This window comes from Mytilus edulis, chromosome 9 (genome assembly GCF_963676685.1).
Source record: "Mytilus edulis chromosome 9, xbMytEdul2.2, whole genome shotgun sequence".
In the NCBI taxonomy this organism is placed as follows: Eukaryota; Metazoa; Mollusca; class Bivalvia; order Mytilida; family Mytilidae; genus Mytilus; species Mytilus edulis.
Window position 1 is genome coordinate 14,306,458 of NC_092352.1, and position 15,129 is coordinate 14,321,586.

At 29.8% G+C, this 15,129-nt stretch overlaps 1 protein-coding gene across 3 annotated transcripts in view; it reads left to right on the top strand.

The window, feature by feature from the left end:
* LOC139487680 (transmembrane channel-like protein 7) overlaps positions 1–5,790 on the top strand; it is a 32,841-nt gene extending 27,051 nt beyond the window's left edge. For 2 of the 3 annotated variants that reach the window (XM_071272649.1, XM_071272650.1), the window contains exons 14-17: positions 341–471; positions 3,433–3,600; positions 4,359–4,440; positions 5,316–5,790. In XM_071272649.1, coding sequence (XP_071128750.1) covers positions 341–471; positions 3,433–3,600; positions 4,359–4,440; positions 5,316–5,426 — 492 coding nt within the window. In that variant the 3' untranslated portion in view covers positions 5,427–5,790. Of the gene's footprint in view, positions 1–340; positions 583–3,432; positions 3,601–4,358; positions 4,441–5,315 lie in introns of those variants that run through there. The other variant, XM_071272651.1, reaches the window with a different exon arrangement.
* Positions 5,791–15,129: the final 9,339 nt, after the last annotated feature.

A 15,129-nucleotide genomic window follows, 5' to 3' on the forward strand; every position in this document is an offset into this window, starting at 1 on the left:
AAAAACAAAAATTCCACTTAAAGTAAAACACATAATTTGGATTGATGTACAAGAGTAAACTGTCTAATCCTATCAATAGGACAAGCCATTCTATTTTTAAATCTAATCCTGTTATACATGGTGCATTCTCAGGCTTATTTCCTTTTTCATATGAGTCAATTTTATGTTCACTCAAAATTTTATTGCTGTCCTGTCAATTTTGATATTTCAAAAGTTGACTGCATTTGAAGCAGGTTTTTAAAAGAAATATTACAGGTTTTTCTTAACAAGACAGAATATTGTTATTCTCATGCTAGGATTACCACATACATTGAACCTATCCTCGTGGTTTATATTTCAGTTAACATTAGTACATAATTGTCGTCCAGAAGACCGTCCATACAGAACATCCCGGTCAATATCATTATTTATGACCGTACTGTTGTGGTCGTATATGTTAGCTGTTGTACCATTAGTATATGTTATTAAATCGTAAGTATTGTTAAAAAATAGAATGCAGTGAAAAATTTTTGAAAATTGGAGGAGAAATGAGCTGAAATATTCTTTTGGTTTAACAATTTAAAATTTGTATGAAATAGATATGTCGGGAAAATGAATGACTACTGTCCCCCTACTGTAATAAAAAGGGATTGTAAGTAGAAAACCATAGAGCGACACTCAAAAAACTACAGAATAGACATTGATATGTCAAAATGTGTTCAATCTGGTCTCAATCACTCTGTCTAGTATATGATAAGATTTCCTTTAAGGCTAAACCAAAAATAAAAGGATGGTCAGACAATTAACCTATATCCAGCTTGCTTTAATCGTTAAAACTGTCTAAAGGAGTGGGAAAGACCAGTTATAGAATGATTAACAGATAATCAGGTTTTCTACACACAGATAGTATAAAATATCAGTGGCTTGACACAATGTGAAGCTTATTTTGTTTGTTTATATGCTCACTTACCTGTTTATATATTACCAAACAGGTTCAATGGTTCACAGCTATTATTTTGCAATATAAATGGGTAGAAAACCCAAAAATCTGTACTTTTGGTATGGGAAAAAAATGTCAAAAGACAAACAGGTATACTTTAATATTCTTGTCAATAATAAATTATGACAGGGTTATGAAAATCACATTATGTATTGCTATCAGGTAGGGAAAAAGTTACATTGACAATATGATAATAAAAATGGATAATTAATTTCAGGATTTTAAAAAAGGTAAAAGTATTTGTTTGGAAGAATTCACAAGTTCAGTTGAGCATGTCTTTATCACAAAGCTGTTCAATGCATGTCTTTGTTAACTATATTTCTATATTTGTGTTTCATGAATGATCTGTTATTTAGGGAACGTGCCTATGCTTTTAGATACCTGTATTAGATTCATCCTTAAAAGATCTACAGTTAGTTTTGTAAGAGTTGATATCATCTTTTATTACTAGATAAAATGCAGACATGGAACTTTTTTTTATCTGTATCTGATCAGTGTAAAAACAGAAGCCCAATTTTCACAAGAATGACATTTATTTTTTTTAAATTATGAGGTTAAATTGGATTAAATTTCAGTTTGGAGATGTTTAAACAGTAGGATACTTAAACAAATTACTGCACACTTTAGTATACTTCAAAAAGTTACTGCACACTTCAAATTTTTGCTTCTCAATATTCTATTTCAAGGTTCTTTTTCTGTTACATGAAATATCAAAGTTCACCTTGATCTACTGTGGATTCATTTATTTTCGTGGGTATCAATTTTCGTGGATAGAGAAAAAAAGACGTTTCGTGGTATACGTAAATTCGTGGATCGCTGATTACAACAACAAAAATTAGATACGTAATTCATGGATTTCTTTTTGATTTAGGAGATCATATAACATCCTTGGTTCGATCAATAATAAAAAAAAAAAAAAAGGAAGGAATTCATTGAAAAAGTTTTTAATTGTCAAAATCCTCGCTTAATTGGTTATTCTAGGTTAAAGTGTTCATTGATAACTTCGATTACAATAATGGGCAGAGACAACTGATTATTTGTTTGTTTTACAATTTATAAATTCTTGTCTGAATTCTATAAGTCATTCAAAACTTTATGATTGAAAGCTAATTTCCCTAATCACGATATAATAAACAGTGATATAAGTATAAGGTGTGAAAATAAATGTTCCTGTCATAAACAATATTACCTACGGGCAATATCCCCGTACTTAATCCTATTGATTTTTAATCACAGGTAAACCAAACTATGACACGGTAATTAACAACTTGCAGTTATTTTCCATGAACAGTTTTTATCAATTTTAAAAAGTAAACTATCACTGATATTCGACATATTTATTATAGATTTAATCAAAATACTTGTATCTTCTTTCAATAAAAATCACGTGTTATGTTACAATGTTGATCGCTAGTCAACACTATACTAGAACTGCATAACATAACCGGACATAAACATCCAACTCCATACACATTTCTCGGGATTATTCTTCGTTGAATTCTTAAATTCGTGGTTCGCTTTGACCAACGAATCCCACGAAAATTGGTATACCACGAATAAAAATGAATCCACAGTATAAAGGACTGATTATAAACCGTTTTGCTTTGAATTGAAGTATATTAAAGATTTCTTTTCCATCTTTAAAGATTTGTTTTTGAAAGATATTTTTGAATACAAATGTATATATCTCTACCATCCTTTTAGGGAAATATGATACCAAATGAGGAGGAAGTCATTGAACTTGAAATTCTAATGAAGTTCTGCCTACACTTCAATTCAACTCTGACCTTTCTGTGCTATTTGTTGGGTGTTTTACAGGTGTGCATGTATTGTATTACATTTTGCCTGAATACTCTCATCTGAATTTCTCAAGATTTCTCAATTTTTTTAAGTAAAAAAAATGAATATTTGGAGTCTTTTTTTCGATTCCTTTTTACAAGATAAAAATTGAACCAAAAAAATCTAAAATATAATGTTGGAAAGTTTAAATATTTGTTAGCGCCAAATTAGATGTAGATATAGAGCAGTATCAACATCTAAATGGTAAAGATTCTTGACATTAGAAAAAACATTTAAGATCATTTAACATTTGATATAAAAGGTCAACTGAAATGTATCTTTCAAGACTTTCAATTGATTTCTGCAGTTTAGTCACGTTAAGGTTTCATTTCCTTTTATAAAAATGATTTGCAGGTGTCCTGATAATACTGTAAACCAACTAAAATTCATGAGTGATTTATTTTTCAACTTTCACAAATAGAAAAATTATGCTAATATAAATCGTGGTGAACATGTTAAACTTGGATCTTTCCTTATTTAACTACATTTAGTGGATTTGAAAATTGTGAAAGGACTAAAAGTAAAAAAAAGTACCAGATAGTAAGATTGGGTTACAGTATATGATTAATCCATAATGTGCTGTGATATAATTGTAATGTTTACATATTTTACAGATTACAACCAAGCAAAAGTTGTGGACCTTACAGACTATACAATGGAGAGTCTACTGTTATATTTGATTCAATTAAATTTCAAGTCATAACATGGCCAAACTGGATTCAAAATTTCCTTTCCTATTTGTTCAGTGTTGGATTTTGGTCCATTGTTATTGCCATACTGATGTGAGTTATTCTTATATCACAATATTGGTTTCATATTGCCAAATATTACTTTGAAACTAATAACTGAACCGGTTTAATAGTGTTCTCCCCACAAATTTCATACAGCATCCTGGTAAACAGTGAATTTTAAAATACCATCTTATTTCTTGGAATTATAGCATCACATCTATAACAATATCTATAGCATAATTATCTCAGATAGCAACACATTAAAGCAATATAGCATCATTTCACCATAATGGGAAAATTTCCTGTGGAGAACACTTGGTTAAAAGAGTCATTAAAACATATTGTTATTTGTTTGCATCTACAAGCAACTGTTAGGTGTCAAATGTATGAATGTTAAGTGGAAAACTCTTTATCAGAACTATATTAAAAGTCAAAAACAGAAACAAATAAAGTCATTACTCAGAATACATTGAACATATTTTCAAGACTATACACAATGTTACATTGCAATTTAAAAAGTAGGGAGTAAATTTGATAAAATGTTAATTTTTGTGGTTTTGCCATTGTATGCATACAAGCCTATAGACAATTGATACATCATTGAACAAGGTAATTCATGTTTTATCTTTAAACAGATATCCATGGTTTAAATATATCATGCTCAGATCATCAGAACGATAATGATGGATGCTAATTATTTTATATCTTCAAGACAAGAAACTGTTTGATAAAGCCCAATATTAAAGTATTGTCTGTTTTGATTTTTAAGACTTTGTATTATTTAAGAAGACAATGTTGCTTTTTTTCAGAGTAGGATGTACTTCTGCATGGATAATATTTGTCAATGGTTTAAAGACAAAACAAAAATATCTGTCAAATGAGTTATATTGGGTATGTATTATATAAAACTGGCTACAATTAATTTTATCTTACCTAATAGACATTTCTACAAATATGATTGGTTAAAAGGGACTGTGCGGAGACTGTGAATATTCCATAGTAGGTTAGTAGGCAGGGCTTATTTCAATACATGGTTATGGTGGTGTTGCATCCCTTTTAAAAAAAACACAACCTTAAAGGTGTCAACTGATGAAGAAATTGTTAATGAACGAATGAAATAAATTCATAAAAAACATTTCTAGCTAACAAGTTGTTATTGTTGGCATTTGTTTTTGTATAGACAAATGGAAGTAGGTTCTGAATACTTGATCATTTTGATAAGCCACTTGTCTAAATACCACAAGATAGTCAGTAAGATAAATTTGTTACATAGTGTGCTAGTGATCTAATACAATATATATGGGGTCAATAAATGCCATATGTAGATCTGATCTTCACTCTTACCCCATATGGAATTTACTGACCCCATAAATATTGTATTATGTCACTATGTATCATATAATATTGGGTAAGTATCATTCCAATTGTGTATATTGTATGGATGTAAGTGGAATGATGTTTGGAGATGAAGGAGGTAACATTAGTTACGGTCCATTAAAACAATTCCACCTAGTTTCAATATAGCTATCTTTAAAATATTCAAAGTGAATATCATTTAATATTTGCACAGTGTAACCTGCCTAATCCGATACCTGAGTATTCCAACATCCTACTTTGACACATTTTCTGGTCCCCCAGTGTGTTGGATAAGACAGGTTACACTGTATATTTTAAACATTTTCATATAAAAAAAAATACTTGTAAGTGACATTTAATGTTGAAACTGACATTTTTATTTCATTCTTATTTTATTTTCAATTGAACAGGAAGCTAAAGATAAAAACTATTTGATAAGGTTGTTAAAGGAAGAGAAAGATACAGTAGAAACTCTCTATGAACAATATGCAGCAATAGGGAAACGAGAATCTCATTGCTGATAGTGAAACCTCTCAATGCACAGTATGCAGTAATAGGCAGTATGCAGTAATAGGGAATTAAGAATCTAATTGTTGCCCGTGAAACCTTTCTACGAACAGTATGCAGCTATAAGGAATTGAGAATCTGAATTAATTGTTGATAGTGAAACTGCTGTACGAACACTATTCAGTGATGTGATATTCAGACCACAATAGTTGATAATCAGAGCTCTGTGTTTAAATCATTCAGCATTAAAGGTACCAGCAGCATTATTTACCCATCCACAGTTCAAGTTACTAATGCAGTCTACAGAATGTACCAGTAGAACAAAAGCATTGGAAATTATACCATAACATTAAATAAATACTTCACAAGTTATTAAGGGCATACGATACAGTTTTGATCCTGTATTTACAGTTTGATGAAAATTTCCATATAGGCTATTTTTTGCCTGATAAAATCATATATGAAATAAAAAATATACCTTCATGTGCTACTTTTTGAGTTAAATGAGGTCGAAATTTTGTATATTTACTCAAAATTCGGATTTGTGGCCGTATTTTCCCTTTCGTAAGAAAACCATAACTTTTTTGTTTTAAAAGATAAACACAGATTGTTTTTTGTTAAATAATTTGTTATTTCTGCATTTTATAAGTATTAAAAAAATATGCATTTTTGATTCAGAAATAACTTATATTTATCAAATGGTCATGAATTCAGAAAAAAAACATATTTTTTTGCTGTATTTTTAACAAAATTAAAAAAATTGCACTATTTACAGTTTTATTAAATTTTTTCCACATAATCTTCCTGCAAAATGAAACAAAATGTCGTTTTAAAAAATAGGGGTCCATGCACTCGTTTTCAAATTAAATCAGTTTGAATGATAACAATCAGTCGAAAAATGCATCTTTTCCCGATATGTCACAGTTTGACGTCGCGAAAATAACATTTTACGTTAGCAACGTCATTACCTCCCCTGTAACTGTATCGTATGCCCTTAAGGATGTTGAATTACCTTTTCAGAGTGATTGGAGCATGCTATATTAGTATAAAGCTTTTAAGATTTTTATGAACTAGTTATTTATTAAATAAATTGATTCAGATAACTAATATATATTTGTTGAGGCTTAAAGTGTTTGTTTTTTTGGCACTTCAATATTCAGAACAATTTTGTGATACAACTGCATTAATATGTTATGATGCTTAAGAGATGTTTAAACAGTAGTCCTTCTTATAAGACCATCACAGCCTATGTTATTAGACATTATAAAGGAAACTTTTTGAAATGGGTTGCAACGCATACAAAATCAATGCGTTATTTGGTAAAAGATGTCTGTTAAATAATGGTCTCTCTTAAGAATGGTCTTATAAGAGAAAAACTATAATGGAAAGAAGATCTGCTTTGTTATGTTTGTATTTATTGGGGAGGGGGTTTGATATATTTATCTGGTATTTTTTACATGATTTTTTTTTTGGGGGGGGGGGGGTGTTATCCTCCATACATTTATTAATTGTATGGGTTTTTCCCTATATTTTCAAAGGTAGGCTTTCTAATGACAAATGTCTACTATTAGATTTCAATTGGTTTAAAAGTGCCTTTGAAGTCTTATCTCCAAAGTAATTTTTTGTAAATTAGTGATGAAAGGTTGTTTAAAATTGTTAGTAACTCAACAATGTTTTAAGTCTTGTTCAGTATTATTAAGATCTGATACAGATGTTATGGTTGTATAAGTGATAATAAGATAGATGCTGTGATGATTGTATAAGTGTTAATAAAATATAGTCAAATATTTATTTATATACTAAGTATACATTGTGTTGTGTTGATGTTGTTTAGTGATGAAAGGTTGTTTTAAATTGTTAGTAACTCAACAATGTTTTAAGTCTTGTTCAGTATTATTAAGATCTGATACAGATGTTGTTATGGTTGTATAAGTGATAATAAGATTGATGTTGTGATGATTGTATAAGTGATAATAAAATATAGTCAACTATTTATTTTTATACTAAGTATACATTGTGTTGTATTGATATAAGAGAAGGCTTTATATCTTGCTTGTATTTTTTGTGTTTTTGTTTTTATAATTATCAACAAGTTTTTTATATCTTGTTTGTTTTTTTTGTGTTTTTGTTTTTATAATTATCAACTACTTATATTAAGATACTTATTTATAATACTTTTTTGCTTTTATTTTTTTGAAGGTTTTTTTTCTTTAATTAAATGAATTTGTCAGTTTCCCACATAAGATAAATTAATTATCGTAAGTGTTTCTGATAGCGCTTGACTGGATGTGGATAGTTGATAATGCCCACTCTGGTGCTATTTTTGTTAAGTAATTTCTAAAAGTCATTGATTTACCATGATAAGTCTGGTGCTAGAAGTTGTCAGTTACTTGTTAAAAATGTGATGTTATACTATGGTTTCAGAAAAAGGGTGAAGGTTTGGTATCATTAAAACATTTAATCCCACTGCAAATGTTTGCACCTGTCCTAAGTCAGGAATCTGATGTACAGTAGTTGTCGTTTGTTTATGTAATTTATATGTGTTTCTCGTTTCTCGTTTTTTTATATAGATTAGATTGTTGGTTTCCCGTTTGAATGGTTTTACACTAATAATTTTGTTGCCCTTTATAGCTTGTTGTTCGGTGTGAGTCAAGGCTCCATGTTGAAGGCCGTACCTTGACCTATAATGGTTTACTTTTATAAATTGTTATTTGGATGGAGAGTTGTCTCATTGGCACTCATACCACTTCTTCCTATATATCTATCTACCATTCATGATTTTTAACTGACTTTTTTATTTTAGAAGTTGTCACTATTCTACATTGTCCATCTGTTCATCCAACACATATTTCTATCACACTTTTCTAACAGAACAGAATGACTTCATCTTTTGTCAGCAGCTTGACATGGATAAGTTGTAAGATGTGGGTAATTATCAGATCTGTCAGACATCTATATTTTATTTGCCAACATTTAGAATTTTCAAAAGAATGAACTTAAATTTTCGGTCACACTTTGTGTAGTACTTAGGAACAAAAACAGAAGGACTTCATATTTAGTCATGTGCTTGGCAGTCATTAGTTGTAAGAATGTGTTTATGGGACACATATTAAGCCCCCACTTGCATATTATGTTAAAAAGAAACATAACTAAAAAAACTGTAAAAGTGAGTCAGTGAACTCGATCCGTGTTTTATGGTTATAAACATTGTATTAGCTCATAACATTTGGTTGATGCAAACAAAAGTGATAGAACGAAAACAAATTTTGGGACATACAAATGGTTAGATGGACAAGGGTGACACTTATTGCTATCTTCTCCTAGCAGCTGGGACATGAAAAAAAACCCAGAACATTGAAAGGAGCAATTGGTGCATCTTAATTAAGATATGGAAAACTGTGATTTTCTAGACTGTTTGAAAAAATATAACAAAATCATACCATATTTTTCTTTGTTTTTTTCATATCCAGACACAAGTTTTCTCTCAAACAATCTTTGATTATATATAGTCTTAGACAATACTTTTAAAGTGTATAGGTCAATTCATATTTTTAAAACTCATTCTTTTCTGAAACATAAAACATAGAGGAGTGAATAGAAATCCCTAATTTTATGATAAACAATTTAGACCAAACTCAACCTGTATATTTTTATTTTCATGACAAAATAAATTTTAAACATTATGGAGAGAAATATACATACTGCAAGAGGTTATTCCTATCCCTTTAATTTTCTCTTTTTATGATGCATTCCAAATAGTGGCATTACAGAATGTGTGTTACCACTTGTTATTTTATAAGAATGCATTCTATTTACATTGTATGGGCATTGATAAATTGCTTAATATTTTTAATGTACTTTATGTATATATTCTTTAAAGAAAATTTCAAATTTTAGTCTTTACATGCTTGTTTGATGACATGTACATAAAGTTTTGCAATTTCAATATGCATAGCATTGATAATGGGATTTGCCATTTCCGAAAATACCATCACATTGTATTATGCATTAGAGATATGAATATTCCATCTTTTTGTGGTGCATTCCAAATAATGGCATTCTATTAAAAGTATGTAATATTCCTTTGTATTACTTGTTAAGATACAAACCAAATAGAGGCATTCTAATAAAATTAACGGTACCAATTTTCTTGCACCAGATGCACATTTCGACAATATATGTCTCTTCAATCTAAAGTATGTAATATTCCTTTGTATTACTTGTTAAGATACAAACCAAATAGAGGCATTCTAAAGTATGTAATATTCATTTGTAACAAACCAAATAGAGGCATTCTAAAGTATGTAATATTCATTTGTAACAAACCAAATAGAGGCATTCTAAAGTATGTAATATTCATTTGTAACAAACCAAATAGAGGCATTCTAAAGTATGTAATATTCATTTGTAATAAACCAAAAAGAGGCATTCTAAAGTATGCAATATTCATTTGTAACAAACCAAATAGAGGCATTCTAAAGTATGTAATATTCATTTGTAACAAACCAAATAGAGGCATTCTAAAGTATGTAATATTCATTTGTAACAAACCAAATAGAGGCATTCTAAAGTATGGAATATTCATTTGTAACAAACCAAATAGAGGCATTCTAAAGTATGTAATATTCATTTGTATTACTTGTTAAGATACAAACCAAATAGAGGCATTCTAAAGTATGTAATATTCATTTGTAACAAACCAAATAGAGGCATTCTAAAGTATGTAATATTCATTTGTAACAAACCAAATAGAGGCATTCTAAAGTATGTAATATTCATTTGTATTACTTGTTAAGATACAAACCAAATAGAGGCATTCTAAAGTATGTAATATTCATTTGTAACAAACCAAATAGAGGCATTCTAAAGTATGTAATATTCATTTGTAACAAACCAAATAGTAGCATTCTATTAAAAGTATGTAATATTCATTTGTATTAATTGTTAAGATACAAACCAAATAAAGGCATTCTAAAGTATGTAATATTCATTTGTAACAAACCAAATAAAGGCATTCTAAAGTATGTAATATTCATTTGTAACAAACCAAATAGAGGCATTCTAAAGTATGTAATATTCATTCGTATTACTTGTTAAGATACAAACCAAATAGAGGCATTCTAAAGTATGTAATATTCATTTGTAACAAACCAAATAGGGGCATTCTAAAGTATGTAATATTCATTTGTAACAAACCAAATAGAGGCATTCTAAAGTATGCAATATTCATTTGTAACAAACCAAATAGAGGCATTCTAAAGTATGCAATATTCATTTGTAAAAAAACAAATAGAGGCATTCTAAAGTATGTAATATTCATTTGTAACAAACCAAATAGAGGCATTCTAAAGTATGTAATATTCATTTGTAACAAACCAAATAGAGGCATTCTAAAGTATGTAATATTCATTTGTATTATTTGTTAAGATACAAACCAAATAGAGGCATTCTAAAGTATGTAATATTCATTTGTAACAAACCAAATAGAGGCATTCTAAAGTATGTAATATTCATTTGTAACAAACCAAATAGTAGCATTCTATTAAAAGTATGTAATATTCCTTTGTATTACTTTTTAAGATACAAACCAAATAGAGGCATTCTAAAGTGTACAATACTCCTTTATAGTATTCCAAATAGTGGTATTCTATGGTATCTATTATTTTTAGAATGTTAGCATACATTCCTAATAGTGGCATTTTAAAGTATCTAAATTTCCTTTCTATTACATGTTTAAATACATTCCAAATAGTGGCATTCTGAAGTAGCTATTATGGGATTTGCCATTACTCTTTCAGATACATTCCAAATAGTGGCATTTTAAAATATCTCATTTTCATTTATGTTACTTGTTAAGATACATTCCAAATAGTGGGATTTTGAAATGTCTTATACTCCTTTATATTACTTGTGAAGATATATTCCAATTTAAAAGAAAATACCATGTGCTGAGTTTGTACTCACAACTTCTGTGTTTACATGCTAAGGATGTTGTTGATGAACTACCAAGAAAAGAGCAGGATTTTGAAAAAAAAAATTCAATTATGGATACTAGTACCTTTTTATTATTAACAGAATAGAAACAATGCAATATTGAAATATTTATACATGTATAGTATACCTCCCTGGTTTGTTGTTTTGTTGTTATATTGTAGGCTTTATTGCAAGAATTCAAAAATAAAAATTTAATCTAGTCAAATTGGTAACACTTGCACATTTTGGTGAGAAGAGTAAAAGTAATGGATATCTCGACTGGAATTGACATTTATTTAAGTTGGTGGTATTGAGAAGTCTTGTGATTTATCCTAACGGTTTCACTATAATCAATCATTTATAATTCTCATGTTTTGTCTTGTATCAGCTTTGAAAGCGTTCTCGTCCGTCGTTGTCGTTAACATTTTACATTTTGAACTTCTCCTAGAGAACCACTGAATGGAATGAAACCAAACATGGCATAAATGTTCCTTATGAGGTGCTGACCAAGTATTGTTACTTTGTAGCCGATCCATCATCCAAGATGGCCGCCAGCGGGGGGCTTAGTTTAACATAGGACCCATATGGGAAATGCATACAAATAACTTTTTTTAAAGAACCACTGAATGGAATGAAACCAAACATGGCATGAATGTTCCTTTAAATATGAGGTGCTGACCAAGTTTTGTTACTTTGTAGCCGATACATCATCAAAGATGCCCGCCAGCTGGGGGTTTATGTTAACATAGGACCCTATGGGAAATGCATACAAAAGTCTTCTTTTAGAGAACCATTGAATGGACTGAAACCCAACATAGCATGAATGTTCCTTATGAGGTGCTGACCAAGTTTTTTTTTAACTTTGTAGCCAAATTTTATCTTTTTTTATATGATTTCAAAAAAACCAGAGTCAGGTGAGCAATACAGGCTCTTGAGAGCCTCTAGTTTCTGTTCTTTACCATTTTGTCTTGAAAAACTGATGTTGATTATATACTTTTACATATGTTATATACAATATTTGCTTTTAAATGTTTATATTTTTAAGGGCTAATTTTTTAACATTTTACCAATCTTATATAAATATAACAGTATTTAAACTTATTGTACCAATATTGCTTAAACCAGTACAAGCAACATTTATATGTTTTAATAATAAATAATACAAACTTTGTCTTTTATATATGTTGTCATGAAGTTTAATGTTCACTATAATTAACTATCTTTATAATTTGAAACACTTTTTCGCCTACAACCATGCATAAATGGTTGTATTGGTGCAATTTGTTGGTATATCTTTGGTTATCAATGCTGGTTAACTTTGTTATTGATTTGTATTTCCAACTGTTTTAATAACACTGTCGAGTCTTATGTAGAAAAAAAACATGCGTCTGGTGTATAGAGATCTCAAATCTGGCATCTTTGATGAGATATTATAACGGCTGAGTGGATTCCACTGCTGGTAGATGTTTTGTTCAGGATGATATTGCAGTACTTGTATGCTGACATAAACTATCATCAATAGTGTCAGTTTCTTTACATTTTCTGTTCGGTTTTGAATACTCTGTAACTTCGGAAGATTTCCTTAACAAATGATTTGATTTGAGCACCAATTATAAAAAAGAAGATGTGGTATGATTGCCAATGAGACAACTGTCCACAAGAGACCAAAATGACACAGACATTAACAACTATAGGTCACTACACTAGATGCACTGTTTGCATGTTAGAAATTTTAATCATAAGTTAATCTTAAATCTTTATTCGTCAGACGCCAGAGAAATCTCGGATGTTTTGTGGGGCGTATCAAAAAAAGTGAAATTGCGAAAACTAAACCTATAAATCTTTAAAGTCAGGATTACATGGTTGTTCAACGAAAATTCGAATTAGTACTTCAACACATCACCCGCCTTAACCTCTGATAGTTTTAATTGATAATGTTTTTTTGGAAATTTTTGAGATACATATCCGTCCGATAAGATATTTCTAACATTGCCATATGAGCCTGAGGTTAGAATAGCCATAAAACCAGATTCTTAAAATGTCCGGTACCAAGTCTATACTACTGTTGCCTTTATTTAATTGTCAAAAACGTCTATCCGTTTTAATGAATGCAGCCTCTTTTGAGTCTAATGCGCATCTTGCAGACTAAATAATTAGCCAGGTATCTTGGATGAATTTTTTCGTTATGTCATTTTGTATTTCACATTTATATTTGCCTTCATACCTAAAAAATAATCTTGTACCTACTGAGAACTAACACCATGTCACTCACAATATTCAATGCTATATCACGATGGTTTCCTGTCGTTTGTATATGCTATATGAGTTTTTAAATCTAGTTGTGTATACCACGAAAATCACGTTTGGTTACTTTTGGTTTAAAATAAAGGCAACAGTAGTATACCGCTGTTCAAAACTCATAAATCGATAGATAAAAACAAATCCGGGTTACAAACTAAATCCGTCAATATCTGGTGTACATATTTGGAACCACGAGCCGTATTATAAAATCATATTTTCGAATAATCTAAGCTGTTATTTTCCAATTTATTAGCGATTGTTGATTTTAACTGTTTACTTAAACAAAGGTCCGACTGTCACCATAGCTGACTGCATGTCCAATTGATACATCAATAATGTTCTTTTTTTATGCTCCACCTACGATAGTAGAGGGGCATTATGTTTTCTGGTCTGTGACTCCGTTCGTCCGTCCGTCTGTCTGTGGTTCTGTTCGTCTGTCCAGGTTAAAGTTTTTGGTCAAGGTAGTTTTTGATGAAACTGAAGTCTAATCAACTTGAAACTTAGTACACTTGTTGCTTATGAGATGATCTTTCTTATTTTTAAGCCAAATTAGACTTTTGACCCCAATTTCACGGTCCACTGAACATAGAAAATGAAAGTGGGAGTTTCAGGTTAAAGTTTTTGGTCAAGGTAGTTTTTGATGAAGCTGAAGTCCAATCAACTTGAAACTTAGTACACTTGTTGCTTATGATATGATCTTTCTAATTTTAATGCCAAATTAGATAATTACCCAATTTCACAGTCCATGGAACATGGAAAAGGATAGTGCGAGTGGGGCATCTGTGTTCTTTGGACACATTCTTGTTCATGTTTATCTCAAAACATTTTGAGGTGTGTTTTTTTCATGTGTATCTACGTGAGTGAGAAATTCTCAAAACGAACTTTAATAGGCTATTTTTAAATGGCAAATAGAGAGGAACAATTAACTCTATTTCTCTAGTTGAATAAATCCAGGAAGTGCTCACACAATGTGATGTGTTCCATACAAGTGGTAAACCATTTTGATTAAATATTATTGATATGATAAGAATAAGAATAAGAATTTTATTAATCTAATCAAGAACCCATAAAGGGCATCATTTTACAACACAATATGATTGGAAAAAACAAAACAGAAAACTAATACATACTATAACGTTATGAACAGGATCAGAGCCTAACACAACATGTGTTTTATATAACTATTATATTAAATCTTATAACAATAAAATACTAAATTACTTCATATATTTTGTTTACATCTGGATCTTATTTCTAAACCTTTAATAATGTAATTTCCTAGGCACATGAGAGTTGGTAAATGCTCATTTGTGAACAGCCAGAAATATTTCTTATCATTAGGTAGTTCTTTAAAATTAGTACAAAAAGTGATAACTCTTATCATATTGTAATTTCCTCTGTTCATCATATTATATAATGGACAATTTACTGTAAAATGGGTCT